At 43.1% G+C, this 20,858-nt stretch overlaps 1 protein-coding gene across 39 annotated transcripts in view; it reads left to right on the top strand.

Moving 5' to 3' along the window:
• ank2 (ankyrin 2) overlaps positions 1-20,858 on the top strand; it is a 524,159-nt gene that overhangs the window by 481,887 nt on the left and 21,414 nt on the right. For 38 of the 39 annotated variants that reach the window (XM_033023003.1, XM_033022993.1, XM_033023145.1 and 35 more), the window contains 4 exons: positions 5,492-5,638; positions 13,824-14,112; positions 17,441-17,717; positions 20,249-20,338. In XM_033023003.1, the coding sequence (XP_032878894.1) occupies positions 5,492-5,638; positions 13,824-14,112; positions 17,441-17,717; positions 20,249-20,338 (803 nt within the window). The remainder of the gene's footprint in view (positions 1-5,491; positions 5,639-13,823; positions 14,113-17,440; positions 17,718-20,248; positions 20,339-20,858) is intronic. The other variant, XM_033023105.1, reaches the window with a different exon arrangement.

Consider the following 20,858-nt stretch of genomic DNA (forward strand, 5'->3'; position numbering starts at 1 on the left):
GAAGGGAAGGGGAAGGAGGGAGAAAGCAAGGACTACCTGAAATTGGAGCAGTCAATGTTCATACCGCTGGGGTGTAAACTACCCAAGCGAAATATGAGGTGCTGCTCCTCCAATTTGCGGTGGGACTGACTCTGGCCATGGAGGAGGCCCAGGACAGAAAGGTCGGATTCAGAATGGGAGGGGGAGTTGAAGTGCTGAGCCACCGGGAGATCAGGTCAGTTATTGCGAACTGTGCAGAGGTGTTGGGCGAAGCGATCGCCAAGCCTGCGCTTGGTCTCACCGATGTAGAGCAGTTGACACCTTGAGCAGCGGTTGCAATAAATGAGGTTGGAGGAGGTGCAGGTGAACCTCTGCCTCAACTGGACCAACTGCTTGGGTCCTGGGATGGAGTCGAGGGGGGAGGTAAAGCGACAAATGTAGCATTTCCTGTGATTGCAAGGGAAAGTACCAGGGTAGGGGGTGGTTTGGGTGGGAAGGAATGAATTGACCAGGGAGTTACAGAGGGAGCGGTCTCTACGGAAAGCCGAAAGGGAGAAGATGGGAAGATGTGGCCAGTGGAGGGATCCCGTTGGAGGTGGCGAAAATGTCGGAGGATTATCTGTTGTATGTGACGGCTGGTAGGATGGAAGGCGAGGACAAGTGGGACTCTGACCTTGTTACGAGTGGGGGGATATGGAGTGAGAGCGGAGCTACAGGATATAGCAGAGACCCTGGTGAGAGCCTCATCTATAGTCGAATGAGGACAGCTCCGATGCCCTTGTTTGGAACACCACATCCTGGGTGCAGATGCGGCGTAGACGGAGGAATTGGGAGTAGGGGATAGAGTCCTTACAGGAAGCAGGGTGGGAAGAAGTGTAGTCCAGATAGCCGTGGGAATCAATGGGTTTGTTGTAGAAATGATTGAGAAGGTAAGTCAATGGCAGAGGGCAGAAGGCAGATCCAGTTCGGTAGCATCTGGCATGAGGGAGGGGGAGTTATTAGGTGGCAAGAGTGTTATGAGGAATACAACTATTCTTCCTGGCACAAGTATGCTTGATCTGTCTCCCAAACCGTGGGGTACTCCTATAGCAACAGTGGGTTCTAAGTTGTGTTATGGAGGAGTTGGTGGAATCCAATCTCCTCACATTGCGATATTAGAATTGCCCAAACTAGTAATGCGTTTTAGGTGGTTAGTTTACATTTTGCTCTTGAACTTAATAACTCCATTTATGAAGCCCATGATCCCATATCCTGTATTAATTGTATTTTTTAACTAGTCATTCCACCTTAAAAGATTTCTGTACAAACACGCTATGTGCTTAAAACACTTTTAATATTAACTTTTGACTTGCATTGTTGCTCTTCATTCTTCCAAATAAAATGTATCACCTGAACATTTCTGTGTTAAATTTTGCAGACACTATGAATTCCCACTTCATCTATCACGTTGAAGAATGTTATTCCCCTCCTTGGTTCATTTCCATACTTTTTGAGAATGCAAATATATCGGCGCTGTTGGAAATCAAGTTGTGATTTTCTGCCATGTCTTTATTGTACACTCACTTGGATCATTTTCCTTGATCAAGATGGCAACATCCCTTGCCCCAATACCCCCACCACTAGCACCTGTACTCTAGCTGCCAGTTCTGTTCCTCTCTTAGTCAGGTTTCCTTAACTGCTGCAACGTCGCATGTACCTATCTAAGCCCCAAATTCATCCGCCTTACCCATCAGGCCTTTCCCATTAAAATAAATGCAATTCAATCTAACAGTCCTCTCTTGCTCCCTGCCATGCTCCTGCCTATCCTGTCCACTAAACTTTCTTTCATTATCTTCCATACCAACTTCCAGCCTCTCACCTGCCTCAGTCATCCATTGGATCCCGCGCCCTGCTAATCTGGTTTAAACCCATCTGAAGCACTAACGAACCTGCCTGCCTGCCTGCCAGGACATTGGTTGCCCTCTGGTTCAGGTGCAACATGTTTCTCCTGTACAAGTCCCTTCTGCCCCAGAGAGATCCCAATGGGCCAAAAATCTGAATCCCTGCTGCCTGCACAAACTCCTCAGCCACACGACCTATCTTCCTGTTCCTACCATCACCAGTTGTAGTCCGGAGATCACTATCCTTGAGGTCCTGCTTTTTAATCATTTGCCTACCTCCTGATATTCACTTCACAGGACCTCATCACTGTTTCTACCTATGTCATTCATGCCAACATGCACAAAGATTTCTGGCTATTCAACCTTCCCCTTGCGAATGTCATGCAGCTGATCCAAGACACTCTGGACCCTGGGACCAGTGAGACAACACACAACGTTGGAGTCTTTATTGATGCCATATAATCTCCTGTCAGTCCCCCAACTAATCAGTCTCCGACCACTATGGCACTGCCTTCCATTCTTCCCCACTGTGTCTCAGAGCCAGTTTTGGTGCCACAGACTTGACTGCTGCTGCTGCTCCTCACTCCTGACAAGTCATCCCCTCAACAGTATTAAAATGGTGTACCTGTTTTGGAGGAGAATGACCTCAGAGCTCTCACGCACTCTCTCTCTACTCCATTTCCTTATGGTCACCCATCTACGCTCTTCTTGTTTCTTAGGCATAACCACCTCACTATAACTCCTCTCTATGAAGCTCTCTTCTCCCAGAAGATCGTAACGCAGTTCCTAACGCTGTCTGTAAGAAGCTGCACATGGGCACACTTCCCACATATGTGGTCACCCTGAATACCAGCAGTTCTCCTAACTTTCTACATCCTGCAGGAGGAGCATTTCATCATTCTATCTGCATCACTACCACACTAAAACCAAGAGAGAAAAAAGCACAGCAATCGCACACAAGAAAAACCATATTGTTTCCTTTGTTCAGCCTCTTGATCCAAAGCCTCACACTTACCCTTGAAAAAGCAATTCATCTCAGCACAGCCACTCCCCTAACAGGCCATCGGGACCTGGCAACAGCCTTGTAAACCTTCTCCGCACTCTTTCTTGCATAATTACATCTTTCTGCTGGCTTGACCAAAACTGAAGACAATACTCCAAGTGCAGCCTCACTAACATAATGTCCTAATTTCTATGCCAGATTCCTCTGCTCTCCAATGCTACACAGGGACCTAACATTCACTGTCAAGGATCTGTCCTGGTTTGGCTTTCCAAAATACAGCACCGCACTTATCTGAATTAAACTCCATCTACTATTCCTCGGACCACTTACCATTTGATCAAGATCTTGCTGTAATTCTTAACATCCATTTTCACTGTGTACAATATCATTTATTTTAGTGTCATATCCAAACTTACTAATAATGCCTTGTACATTCTCATCCAAATCATAAAGATAGATGGTATGAGATGGTATATTATAGAGGGTATGAGACGTGAATTGACCAAGATAGACTGGCAAATGATTCTTAAAGGGTTGACGGTGGATACGCAATGGAAGGCATTTAAAAACTGCATGGATGAACTACAACAATTGTTCATCCCAGTTTGGCAAAAGAATAAATCAGGGAAGGTAGTGCATCCGTGGATAACAAGGGAAATCAGGAATAGTATCAAAACAAAAGGCGAAGCGTACAAATTAGCCAGAAAAAGCAGCCTACCAGAGGACTGGGAGAAATTCAGTCCAGCAGAGGAGGACTAAAGGCTTAATTAGGAAAGGGAAAATAGATTATGAAAGAAAACTGGCAGGGAACATAAAAACTGACTGCAAAAGTTTTTATAGATATGTGAAGAGGAAAAGATTAGTTAAAGCAAATGTAGGTCCCTTGCAGTCAGAAACAGGCAAATTGATCATGGGGAACAAGGACATGGCAGACCAATTGAATAACTACTTTGGTTCTGTCTTTACTAAGGAAGACATAAATAATCTGCCGGAAATAGCAAGGGACCGGGAGTTAAATGAGATGGAGGAACTGAGTGAAATTCAGGTTAGCCGGAAAGTGGTGTTAGGTAAATTGAATGGATTAAAGGCTGATAAATCCCCAGGGCCAGATAAGTTGCATCCCAGAGTACTTAAGGAAGTAGCCGCAGAAATAGTGGATGCATTAGTGATAATTTTTCAAAACTCTTTAGATTCTGGAGTAGTTCCTGAGGACTGGAGGGTAGCTAATGTAACCCCACTTTTTAAAAAGGGAGGGAGAGAGAAAACGGGGAATTACAGTCTAACATCGGTGGTGGGGAAAATTCTGGAGTCAGTTATTAAAGATGGGATAGCAGCATATTTGGAAAGTGGTGAATTCATTGGACAAAGTCAGCATGGATTTATGAAAGGTAAATCATGTCTGACGAATCTTATAGAATTTTTCGAGGATGTAACTAGTAGAGTGGATAAGGAAGAACCAGTAGATGTGTTATATCTGGACTTTCAGAAGGCTTTCGACAAGGTCCCACATAAGAGATTAGTATACAAACTTAAAGCACACGGTATTGGGGGTTCAGTATTGATGTGGATGGAGAACTGGCTGGCAGACAGGAAGCAAAGAGTAGGAGTAAACGGGTCCTTTTCACAATGGCAGGCAGTGACTAGTGGGGTACCGCAAGGCTCAGTGCTGGGACCCCAGCTATTTACAATATATATTAATGATCTGGATGAGGGAATTGAATGCAACATCTCCAAGTTTGCGGATGACACGAAGCTGGGCGGCAGTGTTAGCTGTGAGGAGGATGCTAGGAGGCTGCAAGGTGACTTGGATAGGTTGGGTGAGTGGGCAAATGCATGGCAGATGCAGTATAATGTGGATAAATGTGAGGTTATCCACTTTGATGTCAAAAACAGGAAAGTAGACTATTATCTAAATGGTGGCCGATTAGGAAAAGGGGAGATGCAACGAGAAAATCATTATTTACACAGAGAGTGGTGAATCTGTGGAATTCTCTGCCACAGAAGGTAGTTGAGGCCAGTTCATTGGCTATATTTAAGAGGGAGTTAGATGTGGCCCTTGTGGCTAAAGGGATCAGGGGGTATGGAGAGAAGGCAGGGATGGGATACTGAGTTGGATGATCAGCCATGATCATATCGAATGGCGGTGCAGGCTCGAAGGGCCGAATGGCCTACTCCTGCACCTATTTTCTATGTTTCTATGACAAACGACAATAGACACACCACTAATCACAGGTCTCGTCAGACTAAAGATGGTCCTGATCTGAAACGTCACCTATTCATGTTTTCCAGAGATGCTGACAGATCCACTGAGTTACTGCAGTACTTTTGTCTTCTTTTGTAAACCAACATCTGTAATTCTTTGTATCTCCTCTTTATTTGCTTGTTTGAATACTGAAATATATGCGACACTTGATTCATTGTCTTCATTTCATCCTGCTAGGTTTAGAAAATATCTGTGAGAATGTACTTAATTTCCTGACGTACAGGAATGTCATGGTGGTGTGAGCTCTAGAACTTAATAAGTTTGAAATTTTAGCTTGGAATACAGAAATACATTCTGTCAAACTAGACTTATTTTAATTCTGCTGAATGGTGATTTGTTAAATACTTTTTCTGTTTTCATTCCCAGATGAAAAACTAATGCAGATATTGAACAAAATCAATCGAATGGATATTATCAACCTACTAGAAACCACACAAACTTCACCCAGTAGAGACCATATTTCCCGAACCTATGCAGAGATTGAGCAGACAATGGCTCTAGATCACAGTGAAGGTAAAAACCTATCTCACAATAAAATGATAAAAAATCCATAAAAATAAATCACTCAAGTGTCATTCCAAGCTGGAGCATGTTCTGTGGGGACTGGTGTAGGTAATTAAGAGGTGTTCAAACTGCAATCATTGGTTTCCTGCCATTTTAGAAATTAGGAACCGCTTTCCGAGTGATAAAGATATCAGTGAAATTTGTTTTGACTACAATTAAATATTGAGATATGGTACCCTATCTAGTTTGATGGGATCAATAGAGTGGCTGCTTAATTTAAACAGTAGAACCAAGAAAATAGACACATAGTGCTGGAAACATAGAAACATAGAAACATAGAAATTAGGTGCAGGAGTAGGCCATTCGGCCCTTCGAGCCTGCACCGCCATTCAATATGAGCATGGCTGATCATCCAACTCAGTATCCTGTACCTGCCTTCTCTCCATACCCCCTGATCCCTTTAGCCACAAGGGCCACATCTAACTCCCTCTTAAATATAGCCAATGAACTGGCCTCGACTACCCTCTGTGGCAGGGAGTTCCAGAGATTCACCACTCTCTGTGTGAAAAAAGTTCTTCTCATCTCGGTTTTAAAAGATTTCCCCCTTATCCTTAAGCTGTGACCCCTTGTCCTGGACTTCCCCAACATCGGGAGCAATCTTCCTGCATCTAGCCTGTCCAACCCCTTAAGAATTTTGTAAGTTTCTATAAGATCCCCTCTCAATCTCCTAAATTCTAGAGAGTATAAACCAAGTCTATCCAGTCTTTCTTCATAAGACAGTCCTGACATCCCAGGAATCAGTCTGGTGAACCTTCTCTGCACTCCCTCTGGAGTAACTCAGCTGATCATGTAGCATCTATGGAGAACATAGGTAGGTGATGTTTGAGGTTGGGACCCTTCCAGATCAAGCACTACACTGCCCGCTTCAATCTTCTACCCAAAATTCACAAACAGGACTACCCTGGCAGACCCATTGTTTCCCCCTGCTTTTGCCTCACAGAATTCATCTCCAAAGACCTTGACTCCATCATAGCACCCCCTTTTCCAGTCCCTTCTCACCGACATCCAAGACACTTCACACACGCTTCGACTCCTCAACTTCTAAGGCCCCGTTGCCTCGTCTTTACCATGCACGTCCAGTCCCCTTACACCTCCACATCCACCTCCGGCCAGGAAGGTCTCAAGGCCCTTCGGTTCTTCCTTGAACAGAGACCAAATCAATTTCCCTCTTCTAACCCTCTCCTCTGCCTGGCAGAACTTGTTCTCACCCTCAACATGTCCAGATAATTTTTAAATGTTGTAATTGTGCTACTTCCTCTGGAGCTCGTTCCATATAAGCACCGCCCTCTGTGTGAAAATCTTGCCCCTTGGATAAACTTTCCCAGGGTCCTGCCATTCACTGCGTATGTCGTGGCCTGGTTTAACAAAATGCATCACGTAACATTTGTCTGAGGTAATTTTCATTAGCCATTCCTTTGCCCACTTTTCCATTTGATTTGGATCCTGTTGTAACCTTAGACAACCTTCTTCACTGTCCACAAAACATTTGGGGTCTTCCACAAAAGTTATTAATAATATCCGCCTCCATTCTCCTCCAAATTGTTAAAATATATGACAAATAACAGGTGTTCGGCCCTGATCCCTGCAGCACAACACTGCTCAGAGGTCTCCTCTGAAAAAACAACCTTCCACTATCATCCTCTGCCTCCTACCAAGGAGCCAACTTTGTATCCAATTGGTTAGCTCACGCTGGATTCCACATACACACATAGATACATAGAAAATAGGTGCAGGAGTAGGCCATTCGGCCCTTCGAGCCTGCACCGCCATTCAATATGATCATGGCTGATCATCCAACTCAGTATCCCGTACCTGCCTTTTCTCCATACCCCCTGATCCCTTTAGCCACAAGGCCCACATCTAACTCCCTCTTAAATATAGCCAATGAACTGGCCTCAACTACCCTCTGTGGCAGAGAGTTCCACAGATTCACCACTCTCTGTGTGAAAAATGTTTTTCTCATCTCGGTCTTAAAGGATTTCCCCCTTATCCTTAAGCTGTGACCCCTTGTCCTGGACTTCCCCAACATCGGGAACAATCTTCCTGCATCTAGCCTGTCCAACCCCTTAAGAATTTTGTACGTTTCTATAAGATCCCCCTTCAATCTCCTAAATTCTAGCGAGTATAAGCTGAGTCTATCCAGTCTTTCTTCATATGAAAGTTCTGACATCCCAAGAACCTTCTCTGCACTCCCTCTATGGCAATAATGTCCTTCCTCAGATTTGGAGACCAAAACTGTACGCAATACTCCAGGTGTGGTCTCACCCAGACCCTGTACAACTGCAGTAGAACCTCCCTGCTCCTATACTCACATCCTTTTGCTATGAAAGCTAACATACCATTCGCTTTCTTCACTGCCTGCTGCACCTGCATGCCTACTTTCAATGACTGGTGTACCATGACACCAAGGTCTCGTTGCATCTCCCCTTTTCCTAATCGGCCACCATTTAGATAATAGTCTGCTTTCCTGTTTTTGCCACCAAAGTGGATAACCTCACATTTATCCACATTATACTGCATCTGCCAAACATTTGCCCACTCACCCAGCCTATCCAAGTCACCTTGCAGTCTCCTAGCATCCTCCTCACAGCTAACACTGCCCCTCCAGCTTAGTGTCATCCGCAAACTTGGAGATGTTGCCTTCAATTCCCTCATCCAGATCATTAATATATATTGTAAATAGCTGAGGTCCCAGCACTGAGCCTTGCGGTACCCCACTAGTCACTGCCTGCCATTGTGAATAGGACCCGCTTACTCCTACTCTGTGCTTCCTGTTTGCCAGCCAGTTCTCTATCCACATCAATACTGAACCCTCAATACCGTGTGCTTTAAGTTTGTATACTAATCTCTTATGTGGGACCTTCACATGTTCTAACCTTCTAGACCAGCAAACCATGCAGAACCTTGCAAAGGCCTTGGTAAAGTCTGTGCCTTGCCCTTGTCAATCCTCTTTGTCACCTGTTCTAAAACTCATTCAAATTCATGAGACATGATTTTCCACACAAAGCCAAGCTGACAAACTATATTCGGTTCTTGCCATTCCAAAAGCAAATAAATTCTGTTTCCTCTCCAAAACCTTCCCACACTTCTGTAAGGTTTACTGGTTCCTTGCTTTGTCCTTGCAGCCCTTCTTAAATCACCTTTGCAAGTCCCGGTTTAATGCTATCAAAAATCACCTTGCCCATATTGGTGAACCAGTCTAACTTTCTCCATAACTATTTAAAAACTGATAGAATTGTGGTTACTCATCCGCCACTGACACATCAACCATGTGCTCCCTAAGAGGTTTTGTAGCACTTTCTGTAGTTGGAGAATCTACATATTTCTTCAGAAAACATTCCTGGATATAGGCAGCACCAGAGACCCAATTTCAATCCTGATTATGGGTGCTGTCTGTACGGAGTTTGTACGTTCTCCCCATGAAAGCTTGGGTTTCCTCCGAGTTCTTCGGTTTCCTTCCACACTCCAAACACATACAGGTTTGTGGGTTAATTGGCTTGGTATAAATGTAAATTGTCCCTAGTATGCGTAGGATAGTGTTAATATGCGGGGATCACTGACCAGTGCGGACTCGATGGGCCGAAGGGCCTGTTTCCGCGCTGTATCTCTAAACTAAACTAAACTAAACTAAACTAAAGACACACTTAAGTTCTATCCCATCTAATCCCCTATGATTCTGACAGTCCCAGTTAATATTTGGAAAGTTAAAATCACCAATTATTTCAACCCCATTATTCCCATGTGATTTCCCTCCATCTTTGCTTCTCTAATCCCTGGTGACTATTGGGGGCATATAATATAATCCCATCAAACAGATCCCACCTTCCTTAGTTCTAAATTCTACCCTAAATTCTAGACTGGCAAATTACACTTAAAGTGTTGACGGTGGAGATGCAATGGCAAAGATTTAAAGACCGCATGGATGAACTCCAAAATTGGTCATCCCTGACTGGCGAAAAAATAAAACTGGGAAGGCGGCTCAACCGTGGCTGATGAGGGAAATCAAGGATAGTGTTAAATCCAAGGAAGAGGCATATAAATTGGCCAGAGGAAGCAACAAATCGGAGGACTGGGAGAAATTTAGAACTCAACAGAGGAGCACAAAGGGGTTAATTAAGAGGGAGAAAAAAGAGCATGAAAGAAAGCCTGCGGGGAATATAAAAACTGACTGCAAAAGCTTCTTTAGATATGTAAAAAGGAAAAGATGAATGAAGACAAATGTAGGTTCCTTACAATCAGAGACAGGTGAATTTATAATGGGAAACAAGGAGATGGCAGAACAGTTAAGCGGGTACTTTGTGTAAGAAGGATCTGCAGATGCTGGTTTAAACCGAAGATAGACACAAAAAGCTGGAGTACAATACAATACCGGGACAGCTAGCATCTCTGGAGAAAATGGGTGACATTTCAGGTCTCGACTCTTCTTCAGATTGATGTAAGGGGAGTGGGAGATAGATAAGGAAATGTAAGGTGTGAAAATAGGTCAAAGGGAATGAAGTTCAAGGGAAATGTAGAATAGTACATTGTTAGCTGGGAATAGACACAAAAAGCTGGAGTAACTGAGTGGGACAGGCAGCATTTCTGAAGAGAAGGAATGGGTGACATTTCGCGTCAAGACCCTTCCTCAGACTGGTTAGGGATAAGGGAAATGAGAGATATAGACAGTGAAGTGGAGAGATAAAGAACAATGAATGAAAGATGTGCAAAAAAGTAACAATGATAAAGGAAACAATCCATTGTCAGCTGTTTGTAGGGTGTAAATGAGAAGCTAGTGTGGCTTGGGTGTGGGAGGGATAGAGAGCCGGGGCTACCTGAAGTGAGAGAAATCAATATTCATATCACTGGGCTGTAAGCTGCCCAAGCGACATATGATATGCTGTTCCTCCAATTTGCGTTTAGCATCTTTGCCTATTTTGCCTCCTGGCATGTAGGGCAGCAATGGAGGTCCTCTACTCCTTGTTGATTCCTTCAGTTGCTGTTTCTGTAACATATGTGTTTTATGAGACAGGGTTGTTAGCCCTGTGCTCAACCTCCAAACTGGAGGACCAGTGGATCGCTCTTCGTCTCGCCTCTACCCTTTGACCTGTCCAGCATGGGAGACCCTAACAGGAGACGAGTCTCCCGCTGGCATAGCTCTAAGGATCACTGAGACACACAAGCTCCTCGACCACGACAAGGTTGCAATCCAACGGGGAGAATTTGTGTTTAGCCTCACTCTGATAATGGAGGAGACCTAGGACAGTAAGGTCTGTATAGGAATGGGAAGGAGAATTAAAGTGTCCAGCAACCGGGAGATCAGGTTGGTTCAGGTGGGCTGAGCGGAGGTGTTCAGCGAAATGATCGCACAATCTGCATTTGGTCTCGCTGATGTATAAGAGTCCACATCTTGAACAACGGATACAGTAGATGAGGTTGGCGGAGGTGCAAGTGAACCTCTGCCTAACCTGAAATGACTGTCGCGGTTCCTGGAGGGAGTCGAGGGAGGAGGTATAGGGACAGGTGTTGCATCTTCTGCGGTTGCAGGGGAAGGTACCTGGGGAGTACTTTGGTTTTATCTTCACTAAGGAAGACACAAACAATCTCCCGGAAATACTAGGGGACCGATGTTCTAGTGGGAGGGAGGAACTGAAGAGAATCCACATTAGTCAGGAAATGGTGTTAGGTAAACTGTCGTGACTGAAGCCAGATAAATCCCCAGGTTCTGATGGTCTGCATCCCAGAGTACTCAAGGAGGTGGCCCTGGAAATCGTGGATGCATTGGTGATCATTTTCCAATGTTCTATAGACTCTGGATCAGTTCCTATGGACTGGAATGTAGCTAAGGTAACTCCACCTTTTAAGAAAGGAGGAAGAGAGAATGTGGGGAATTATAGACTAGTTAGCCTTACATCAGTAGTGGGGAATATGCTTGAGTCGATTATTAAAGATGTAATATTAAAGATTCAGACTGAAGATGGGTCTCGACCCAAACGTCACCCATTCCTTATCTTCAGAGATGCTGTCTGTCTCGCTGAGTAACCCCAGCATTTTGTGTCTACCCTGGATAGAGAACTGGTTGGCAGACAGGAAGCAAAGAGTAGGAATTAACAGGTCCTTTTCAGAATGACAGGCAGTGACTATTGGGGTACCGGAAGGCTCAGTGCTGGGACCCCAGTTATTTACAATACATATTAACGATTTAAACAAGGGAATTAAATGTAACATCTCCAAGTTTGCAGATGACTCAAAGCTGGGTGGCAGTGTGAGCTGCGATGAGGATGCTATGAAGCTGCAGGGTGACGTGGATAGGTTGGGTGAGTGGGCAGATGCATGGAAGATACAGTATAATGTGGATAAATGTGAGGTTATTCACTTTGGTGGCAAGAACAGGACGGCAGATTATTATCTAAATGGTGTCAGATTAGGAAAAGGGGAGGTGCAACGTGACCTGGCTGTGCTTGTACATCTGTCACTGAAAATAAGCATGCAGGTACAGCAGGCAGTGATGAAAGCTAATAGCATGTTGGCCTTTCTTTACGAGAGGGGGTGTGTGTGGGGGAGGGGGTGTGGGGGGCAGAGGGTGGTGTGGGGTGGGGAGAGGGTGGTGGGGTGGTGTGGGGAGGGTGGGGTGGTGTGGGGAGGATGGGGTGGTGTGGGGAGGTGGGTGGGTGCGGTGAGGGGGTGGGGTGGTATGAGTGGGGGGAAGGGGGGAGGAACGGGGGAGGGGTAAAGGGGGGGGGTGGGGTGTGTGCGGGAGATGGGGGATGTGGAGGCGGGTTGATATGGGGGTGTGGGTGGTGTGTGGGGGGAGGAAGGGTGTAGGGGAGGGGGGGTGTGGGAAGGGGGAAAGGGGGATGTGGGTGTGTGGAGGGAGGTGTGGGGGGGGGTAGATTCCACTCAGCGGCCAGCGGCCACGGCACCACACAGCACCTCCCGGCTGCACTCAACAGTTCCCCAACTCCACTCATCGGCTTCCCCGACTCCACACAGCGGTTTCCCCGACTCCACTCTTACGGGATCACTCAGCACGGCTTGCAGACTCAATCAGCACGGCTTGTGAACTCGGCCCCGCCTCTGAGGCTTTATTCTCCTCGCCCTGGTGAATCACAGCGGGTGCCGGAAGGGGCGTTACCTTCATGGTTACTGACAGGCGAGAAGACCAATCTGCTGAACTCACGATTTTTTAAACCTTCATAATTTTTGTAATATTCCACCGATCGGAACAAAACTTGGTGCGCTTGGAGCAGAGGAGAACAGTGAGTAAGGTGGCAAAAAATATCCTAGCGATATAGGGTACCGTTTTTGCGCAAATTAAACAAACGCAAACCGGAAGAGGACAAGATGAGAGTTTTAGTAATAATATAGATGAGGAAAAACTTCTTCACCCAGACAGTTGTGAATCTGTGGAGTTATCTGCCACAGAAGGCAGTGGAGCCCAATTCATTGCATGTTTTCAAGAGAGCGTTAGATTTAGCTCTCAGGGCTAAAGGAATCAAGGGATATGGGAAAAAAGCAAGAACGGGGTATCGATTTTTGATGATAACCCATGATCATATTGAATGGCGATGCTGACTCAAAGGGCCGAATGGCCTACTGCTGCTCCTATTTTTCAATGTTTCTAAGTGCTTTAAGGCAGCAACTCTGTCGCTGCGTCACCGTGCAGCCCTACTTGTACCTGACTCCATCACCACTGGCTGTATGTTCCAGGTATCATTGCTTCACAGTAGAGACTGAGGGGTGAACGTATAGAGGTGTATAAAAACACAAGGGTACTCTGAATCTTTTTCACATGGAAATAGAATTAAAACTAGAGGGCATAAATTTAAGAGAGGGGGAAAGATTTAAAATGGACCAGAGGGGTGACTTCTTCACACGGAGGGTAGTGGGTATATGGAACTACCTGCCAGAGGAAGTCATTGAGGCAGGAACAATAACAACATTTAAAAGACATTTGGACAGGTACATGGATAAGAAATATTTTGGAGGATATGGAGCAAACATGGTGGGCAAATGGGTTGTTTAGTCATGGACAAGTTGGGACGAAGGGCCTGTTTTGATGCTGTATGACTTACTGACCCTATGACATCATTGTCTTAGCATGATCTAAAGCTCCAGCAAGAGCTCTAGAAAAACACTTTACTTTCTCTGTTTCTAGGTTTCTCTGCACTTTCTGATGATCTGTGCAGTCCAAAGATCACACGACTGGGACACCAAATTTCAAAAGAGCATTCCAGCCCAAGAGCACGACATGGAGAGGGAGCACAACCCCCTCTTGTGTTGGAGGAAGATAGCTCCATCAGTTGTGGAAAGCCTCAGGAAGCCAGCCCACAGGCTAGGACAAAATCCAGGGACCAAGAGCTATCCATCTCGGAACTCTTAAGACAAGCTCAGAATGAGATCAAAACTGAAGCCCAAAATACATCACTTCAAAAGGAAAAATCTATGTAAGATATTCTTGGCCAGTATTTTCGTTCAGTGGATGAAATTTATCACGTCTGTATTAAGTGTACAGGTAGAGTTGCTGCCTTACAACGCCGGAGACCCAGATTCAATCCTGACTATGGGTTCTGTCTGTACTGAGTTTGTACATTCTCCCTGTGACCGTGTGGGTTTTCCCCAGGTGCTCTGGTTTCCTCCTACATTCTAAAGAGGTACAGGTTTGTAGGTTAATTGGCTTGGATAAAGATTGTAAATTGTCCCTAGTGTGTAGGATAGTACTCGTGTACAGGGATCTCTGGTTGGCGGGACTCGATGGGCTGAAGGGCCTGTTTCCGCTCTGTATCTCTAAACTAAACTAAACTAGACTATTCAACGTTCCTACATGAACATAATTTCTATTCTCCAATAGACTACAAATTTCCCACATTATAGAGGGTATACACCAGTTATCTAGCTAGGCCATATTGACATCATGCTCACTAGTACAGAACAAGAACCAAATTTGGTAAATGCAGAGCTTCTATTTTCATTTCAATGTATAATGCATTCAATCTACGAATGTATTTGTATATTGAAATGAAAACTAATAATGTAGCAATGTTACAAAATGTTGAGATTTTAAAAATCAAGTCTGCAATTTATCCCATCTGATATCCCATCTGATCATTTATCCCATTTTCATACTAGGAAATTAGCATCTTGTTCCCTATTGCTTTTCCATTGACTTAACACAAAACCTGTGATCGAGGACAGTCAAAAGCCCATAACTTTCTTAAAACTTAAGAGAACTGAAAGAAATTTTCAGTTATTATAGATTGAAGCATTCTGAAACAAATATGAAACAATCTTACTTGGATGACCTGAAATTAAAGCATATTAGTTAGTTAGTTAGTTAGTTACCTAATTGTAGCTAATTACAAAATTCAATTACTAGATCTAAACATAGCCTAAGTGTCCAAATAACATTCACACAAGAATTCACAATATAACATGATTTTTAAATCTCATTGCATGAATTTATAGGCCAAATGGAAGGAATTTAATGTTCAATTCCCGTAAATTAATGGCCATTTTAATCATCTTGCGAGTGGGTTTTTGTGGAACGCGATTGATTGGAACGTTGCGGTTGCAGTGAATTGAACACCATATCGGCAGGAAAAACACTGTCCTGCCATAATCACATTTTCGCCAATGAAATTTTGATTAAAGTCATCCTAAGAAGCGAATTTATATGTAAAATAAACTACTTACCTTATGTTTTGTCCCCCACGTGAGATCCGTCCCGTTGTCGGCGTTGACGGCATTAGAAGTCGCTTTTTAATTTTACTCCAGCGATTAAATTGTCCCGCAATTTTTTTTTTAAACTTACGAGAACGCAAGTTGGAACGATTTTTCAGCATCAGCTACAGCCCGGGAAAATATATCTTGGACAGGCAGGAGAAAACGGCATTTTAATTCTGCCCCCCCCTTCAAAGGCGCCAAAGTCGCGCACACGGTCAGTGGCAGAACTGCAGCGCCGCTGAAGGTAAGTATTGTAACATACCTAAATAATGCTGGAAACATTCAATGGGTAAGTAGGATTTGTTGAAAATGGAAATACAACTAGCAAAGGGTTTCAAACTTGAAACATTAACTGTTTCTCTTTTCAAAGATGCTTTCAGACCACCTGGCCATTTAATGCATAGAACAAGACAGCACAAGAACAGGCCCTTCTGCCCACAATGTCTGTGCTGAACATGATGCCAAGACCAACTCTTATCTGCCTGCACATAATCCACATTCCTTCATTCCCTGCATACCCATTTGTTCATGTTTCAGATTTCAAGCATCTGCAGTTTTAGATTTTCATTTATTATGTGCAGGTAGTATTGCTCTAATGTGTATTTCCATAACATGATATGCATGTAATGTGAGTGATGAATTAACTATTTGTATTACACAGCCAAATTGGTTACATTGCGATTTCGATCAGGAACCAGGGAACCATTTAAAAGTTATTTCGGAAACTGACAAGCGGAAAAAAAGCTGTTTTGGATTTAAACAGAAAAGGGGAACAGAAAACCTGTTTCCATGTAACCACCCCCAATAAACAGTCACCACTGTCTCTTAGGAATGCCATTGCTACTTTAATTTCCCACTGAAATTGACAAGCAATCATATCTATTGACAGTTGTGCAACCATAATTTATTTAACAATGTAACCTACACCCTTTCATAATTTTAATTTGCAATAACAAAAATTAATTTATTGCTATTGAAAAGACCTTTACTTTTGAAAATCCAATAGGAATATTAACTTTGTTATTGCGCATCTGAAACCCTTGCCCTAATGTCCTATCCCAATGACAAAATTGTCTTTATAACATGATATCATTGAGGAAATAGCAGTCTTGAAGGCAATCAAGACTGATTCACTTGACCTGCATTGTCAGAGATTATTTTTAATAGATAATATTACTCACAATATTGGAAAGTTTACTTCTTAATTTAGTTTAGACTAGAGGAGATACAGGGCGGAAACAGGCCCATCGGCCCACTGAGCCCGTGCCAACCAGCAATCCCCGCACATTAACACTATCCTACACACACTAGGGAAAATTTACAATTATACCAAGTCAATTAACCTACAAACCTATACGTTTTTGGAGTGTGGGAGTAAACTGGAGATCCCGGAGAAAACCCATGCAGGTCACGGGGAGAACTCCGTACAGTCAAGCACTCGTAGTCAGGATCAAACTCGGGTCTCTGACGGTGTAAGGTAGCAGCTGCAACACCTGTTTAAAATTTATTTTCAGACCTGGTCTTGGAAGTCTAGCATTTATTGTCCATCCTGAACTTCCCTCAAGAAACTTCAATCGTGCAGTACCAATCTGATCTATCCACCCACTGTAGTTAAATCTGTTTCACAGGTTCTAAAGTTATATAAAAAATATTGCGAATCTGTCCATATGGTAAAACTTGGTAAAACTCCAATGATATAAACATATGTTGCAGCAGAGTTCTCAGACTTAGATTTGAAGCAAGCTCTTAAGCACTATTTATAACTCAGTTTATGGATGTGGTGCATGGCAACTGCACAATAGCACTACCATGGGACTTTGAAAATGATTTATTCCCTCCCTCATTTAAAATCATACTATACTGAAAATTGTTTATTGATTTCATCTGTGCTTTAAATGGAGTTACTTGGAGTGCATTACAATGGTTGATATTGAATTGAACACAAAGTTAGAACACTAATTATTCCAATCTTTACTGTTATTGGATATAGTTTTATTATAAATGTATAAATATTTGTAATGATCCTGTTTCATTAATTTTGCTTATGAACAGAATGAAGGATCAAGAATCTGCATTTTCTGGTGAAGACACTGAGTTCTCTAAAGGAAAGTCCAAGGAACTAGACAAATGTGATGTCCACGATGAAGAAGAGGCAGATGAGGGGAGTACAGAACTAGTCACCCTGAGAATAGACGAACAAAGTCCAATTATACAGGAGGCTGGTGAAGGCTTACAAGCTGTCCAGGCAGCTGGTGCCACTATAGTGGAAACAACCGATGAACAGCCAGAGAACATTAAGAGATCTTTTGAGGAGGAATCGCTAGAAAAGGTAATATAAAGCTACAGTAAAACATCAACGTATTGAACATTTTCTTTTGAGACATAATATATGAGAGAAACTATCCAGTTTTGCATTAGAACTTGGTCAGTTTATATGCTGGGAGACTTATGAATGTGACTGAGTGAGTATACATTTTTATACTAATCCTACCCTAATACATATTATTTTTCCTGCATTTCCATTAATCACCCCCCCCCCCCCCCCCCCCCCCAAAAAAAACAAAACAATTCTACCATTCATTTACAATGGTGAAAAAACCTCCAAACTGCAGGGTTGAGAGGAAGCCAGAACAAAGACAGGAAGCTCGCCCAGTCACAGTTTAAAAACCCACCCAGTTACAGGTAAAATGGGCAAACACCAGAGGCCAGGATGGAACTCAGTTGCTGAAGCTGTAAGAACTCAGTTGCTGAAGCTGTAAGACATCAGCTCCTTTGTGCATAACTGTGGCAACCTAATTTGTTATTACTAAGTTGATTTTCCACCTGCTATAGCAAGAATAATAAACATTGGCCATCTGATTTTCACTTAACACAGAGGTGTTCCAATGTTTTCTGGCAATTCTCCATCTGCCACCCTCCACACAGTTGAGCTTATCAAAACCTTGACTGTAACCTACCATGCACCATTCATCTGCACAATATTGGTTAACTTATGTTGGCTCATGGTTCCTGAATCCCCTTCGTTACTTTTTCTTGTCTTTGTGTCCCCGGGCCTTTCTCAACCTTGACCTCTAATTTTCTTCAGGGTTGCAACTCTTCAAGACCCTGCATCGTTGTTCTCTAACCAATTAGTGGCTTTAGGGTCCCAGACCGTAATATCTAGTATTCAACACTGAAACATGCCTTACTCTGCAGCTCTCTGTTCTTTTAACACTCTACATAAATGGTCATGCAGTTATACAGTATGGAAATCAAGGGTCTTCAGCCCAATTCATCCGTGCCACTGAAGGTGCCTTTTAGAGCTAGTCCCATAATCCTATAATTGTACCTGCCTCAACCACTTCATCTGGCAGTTTCTTCTCATTACTCTGTATGAAAAACTCTTTAATTCTTTCCTCTCTCTACCTTAAACGCAAGCTCTCTGGTTTTGGAAAGCCCCCCCATTAAATCTTTGTAAGATTACCAATCAGCCTCTGTTGTTCAAGGGAAAACAGTCCCAGCCTATCCAGTCTCTCCTTATAATTTAAGCCCTCTGGTTCCAGCAGCAAGCTTGTGAATGTTTTCTTCCCCCTCTCTAGCTTAATCATATCCTTCCCATATCCTTCCCATCATCATATGATGATTGGAACTGCACACAATATTTCATTTGCTTTCTCACCAATATCCTACATTTAGAACGTGGTAATATCTACAGCTTTGGCTTAGTGTCTGACTATTCATTTGTGAATCATCATGTCAGGTCTTAGTACATTGAAGATTCCAATGAAGATGGTCCGCGTTGCAGTGGTGGGGAATCCCATTCTTGAAGAGTAATTGAACTCCATTACAATAGATTTATACAGGAGACATTTAACAATTGGTATTTATTATCCAATGTTTTTTTAACCCTTCCTTCACCAGACTCGTATTTAAGTAGTTGGGGTCAAATCGACTTTTCTAAGGGAGAAAATGATCTGTCCATTCTCGTGCACAAACATCCTTGCTGCCACAAGGCAAATTTCAGTTGCAGCAGCAGGCTGTCTCTGGATAAACAAAATAAATCTAAATCAGAATTTAATCTGCTGTAAATTGGTTTATTGATGTGATTAATAGATTTAATCAGCAATCATTGGTTTGCATCTCCACCACATAAAAGTGGAGGGAAACTGATGTATTTTCCATTTCCTAAGGTGGGTAAAAGGAGAATCAGTGGATGTCACCTATTTACTCTTGAATGTCATAGATCGCCCCGTTTATAATTGTGTTGCTGAAGCCTTTTGCCAGTCACTTGTTTATGACACTTGCTGCAAAGGAAATCTAGAAAGGGAAGAAGCATTTTAAAAATATTCAGAAACATAGCTTGTACTTACTTAATGCCTCCCCTATCCTGTGTGTACAGCCAAAAGCAAAATATCATTCACAATATAGAGTCATGCTACATAGAAACAGACCCTTTGATGCACTAATCCTGCACCCACTTATCCAGAGTAATCCTGCACTTATTCAGTCTTATTCTCCCCACATTCCCATCAACTTCCCCTGGATTGTATTACTCACCTACCCACTAGGGTTAATTTACAGTACTCGGGTAACTTGGAGAAGAAAACTGGAGCATCCAAAGGAAACCCCCAGGGTCACAGGAAATGTGCAAACTCTACACGTGCAACAAGGGAAATTAAAATGATGATGTTGAAAGCTACAATCAGCTATTTAAATTAGAGATTTCTGAGTGGAAACGTATTCGAATAAGCAAAGGATAGCCTTTGAAGTATTTCTGAGTGGAAAGGTATTTGAATAAAGCAAAGGATAGCCTTGTGAAGTAAGGTGCAGGACTTCAGTCCTTTAGCTTTGCAATTCTGTCTGATTAACTGCTTTCACCAGGAGATAGTGGAAGAGCTGGGGGAACGGGAGAGCAGTTCTGATGAGGAGACTGTAACCACCAGGGTCATCCGTCGACGGGTGATCATTCAGGTACCCAGCACTGGAATGCTGCCCTTTGATCTATTATAAAATAAAGCTTTCAATTCACATCAAACAGAATCAGCTCTATCTGGTTTCTGTAGTGATGCATGCTTTAATTCCTGGCATGTTATGAATAGCTGTAGCTCTTAGTGGTAGAACGTTTGAGTGAACTGGTCTGCATATTTTAAAGCAAACAAAACTATCTTTTTGCTTGTAATTTCCTTTCTTTTCACTGTTGCTTGCAAAGAGTGTCTTCAAAATGTGCACTGCTGCTGATCATGATTTTTATTTGTAATTTGTTGCTTGTGATTACATGTTTGCACAAAATTTCACTGTAGTTGTGAGGCAGTAGTTCTACTAGTTGCATAACCATGCCATGCTTTTAGAGTTTCTTTACAAGACTAAACATATCAGCAGGATGCATTTTACATATCAGTAGCAAATGCAAATATATGTATCAAAAATGTCACAAGAGATGCAAATCTACTTAAACAAAAAGCCTCAAAGATGTCAATGTACTATTACACTG

Source organism: Amblyraja radiata, chromosome 1 (assembly GCF_010909765.2).
Source record: "Amblyraja radiata isolate CabotCenter1 chromosome 1, sAmbRad1.1.pri, whole genome shotgun sequence".
Lineage (NCBI taxonomy): Eukaryota > Metazoa > Chordata > Chondrichthyes > Rajiformes > Rajidae > Amblyraja > Amblyraja radiata.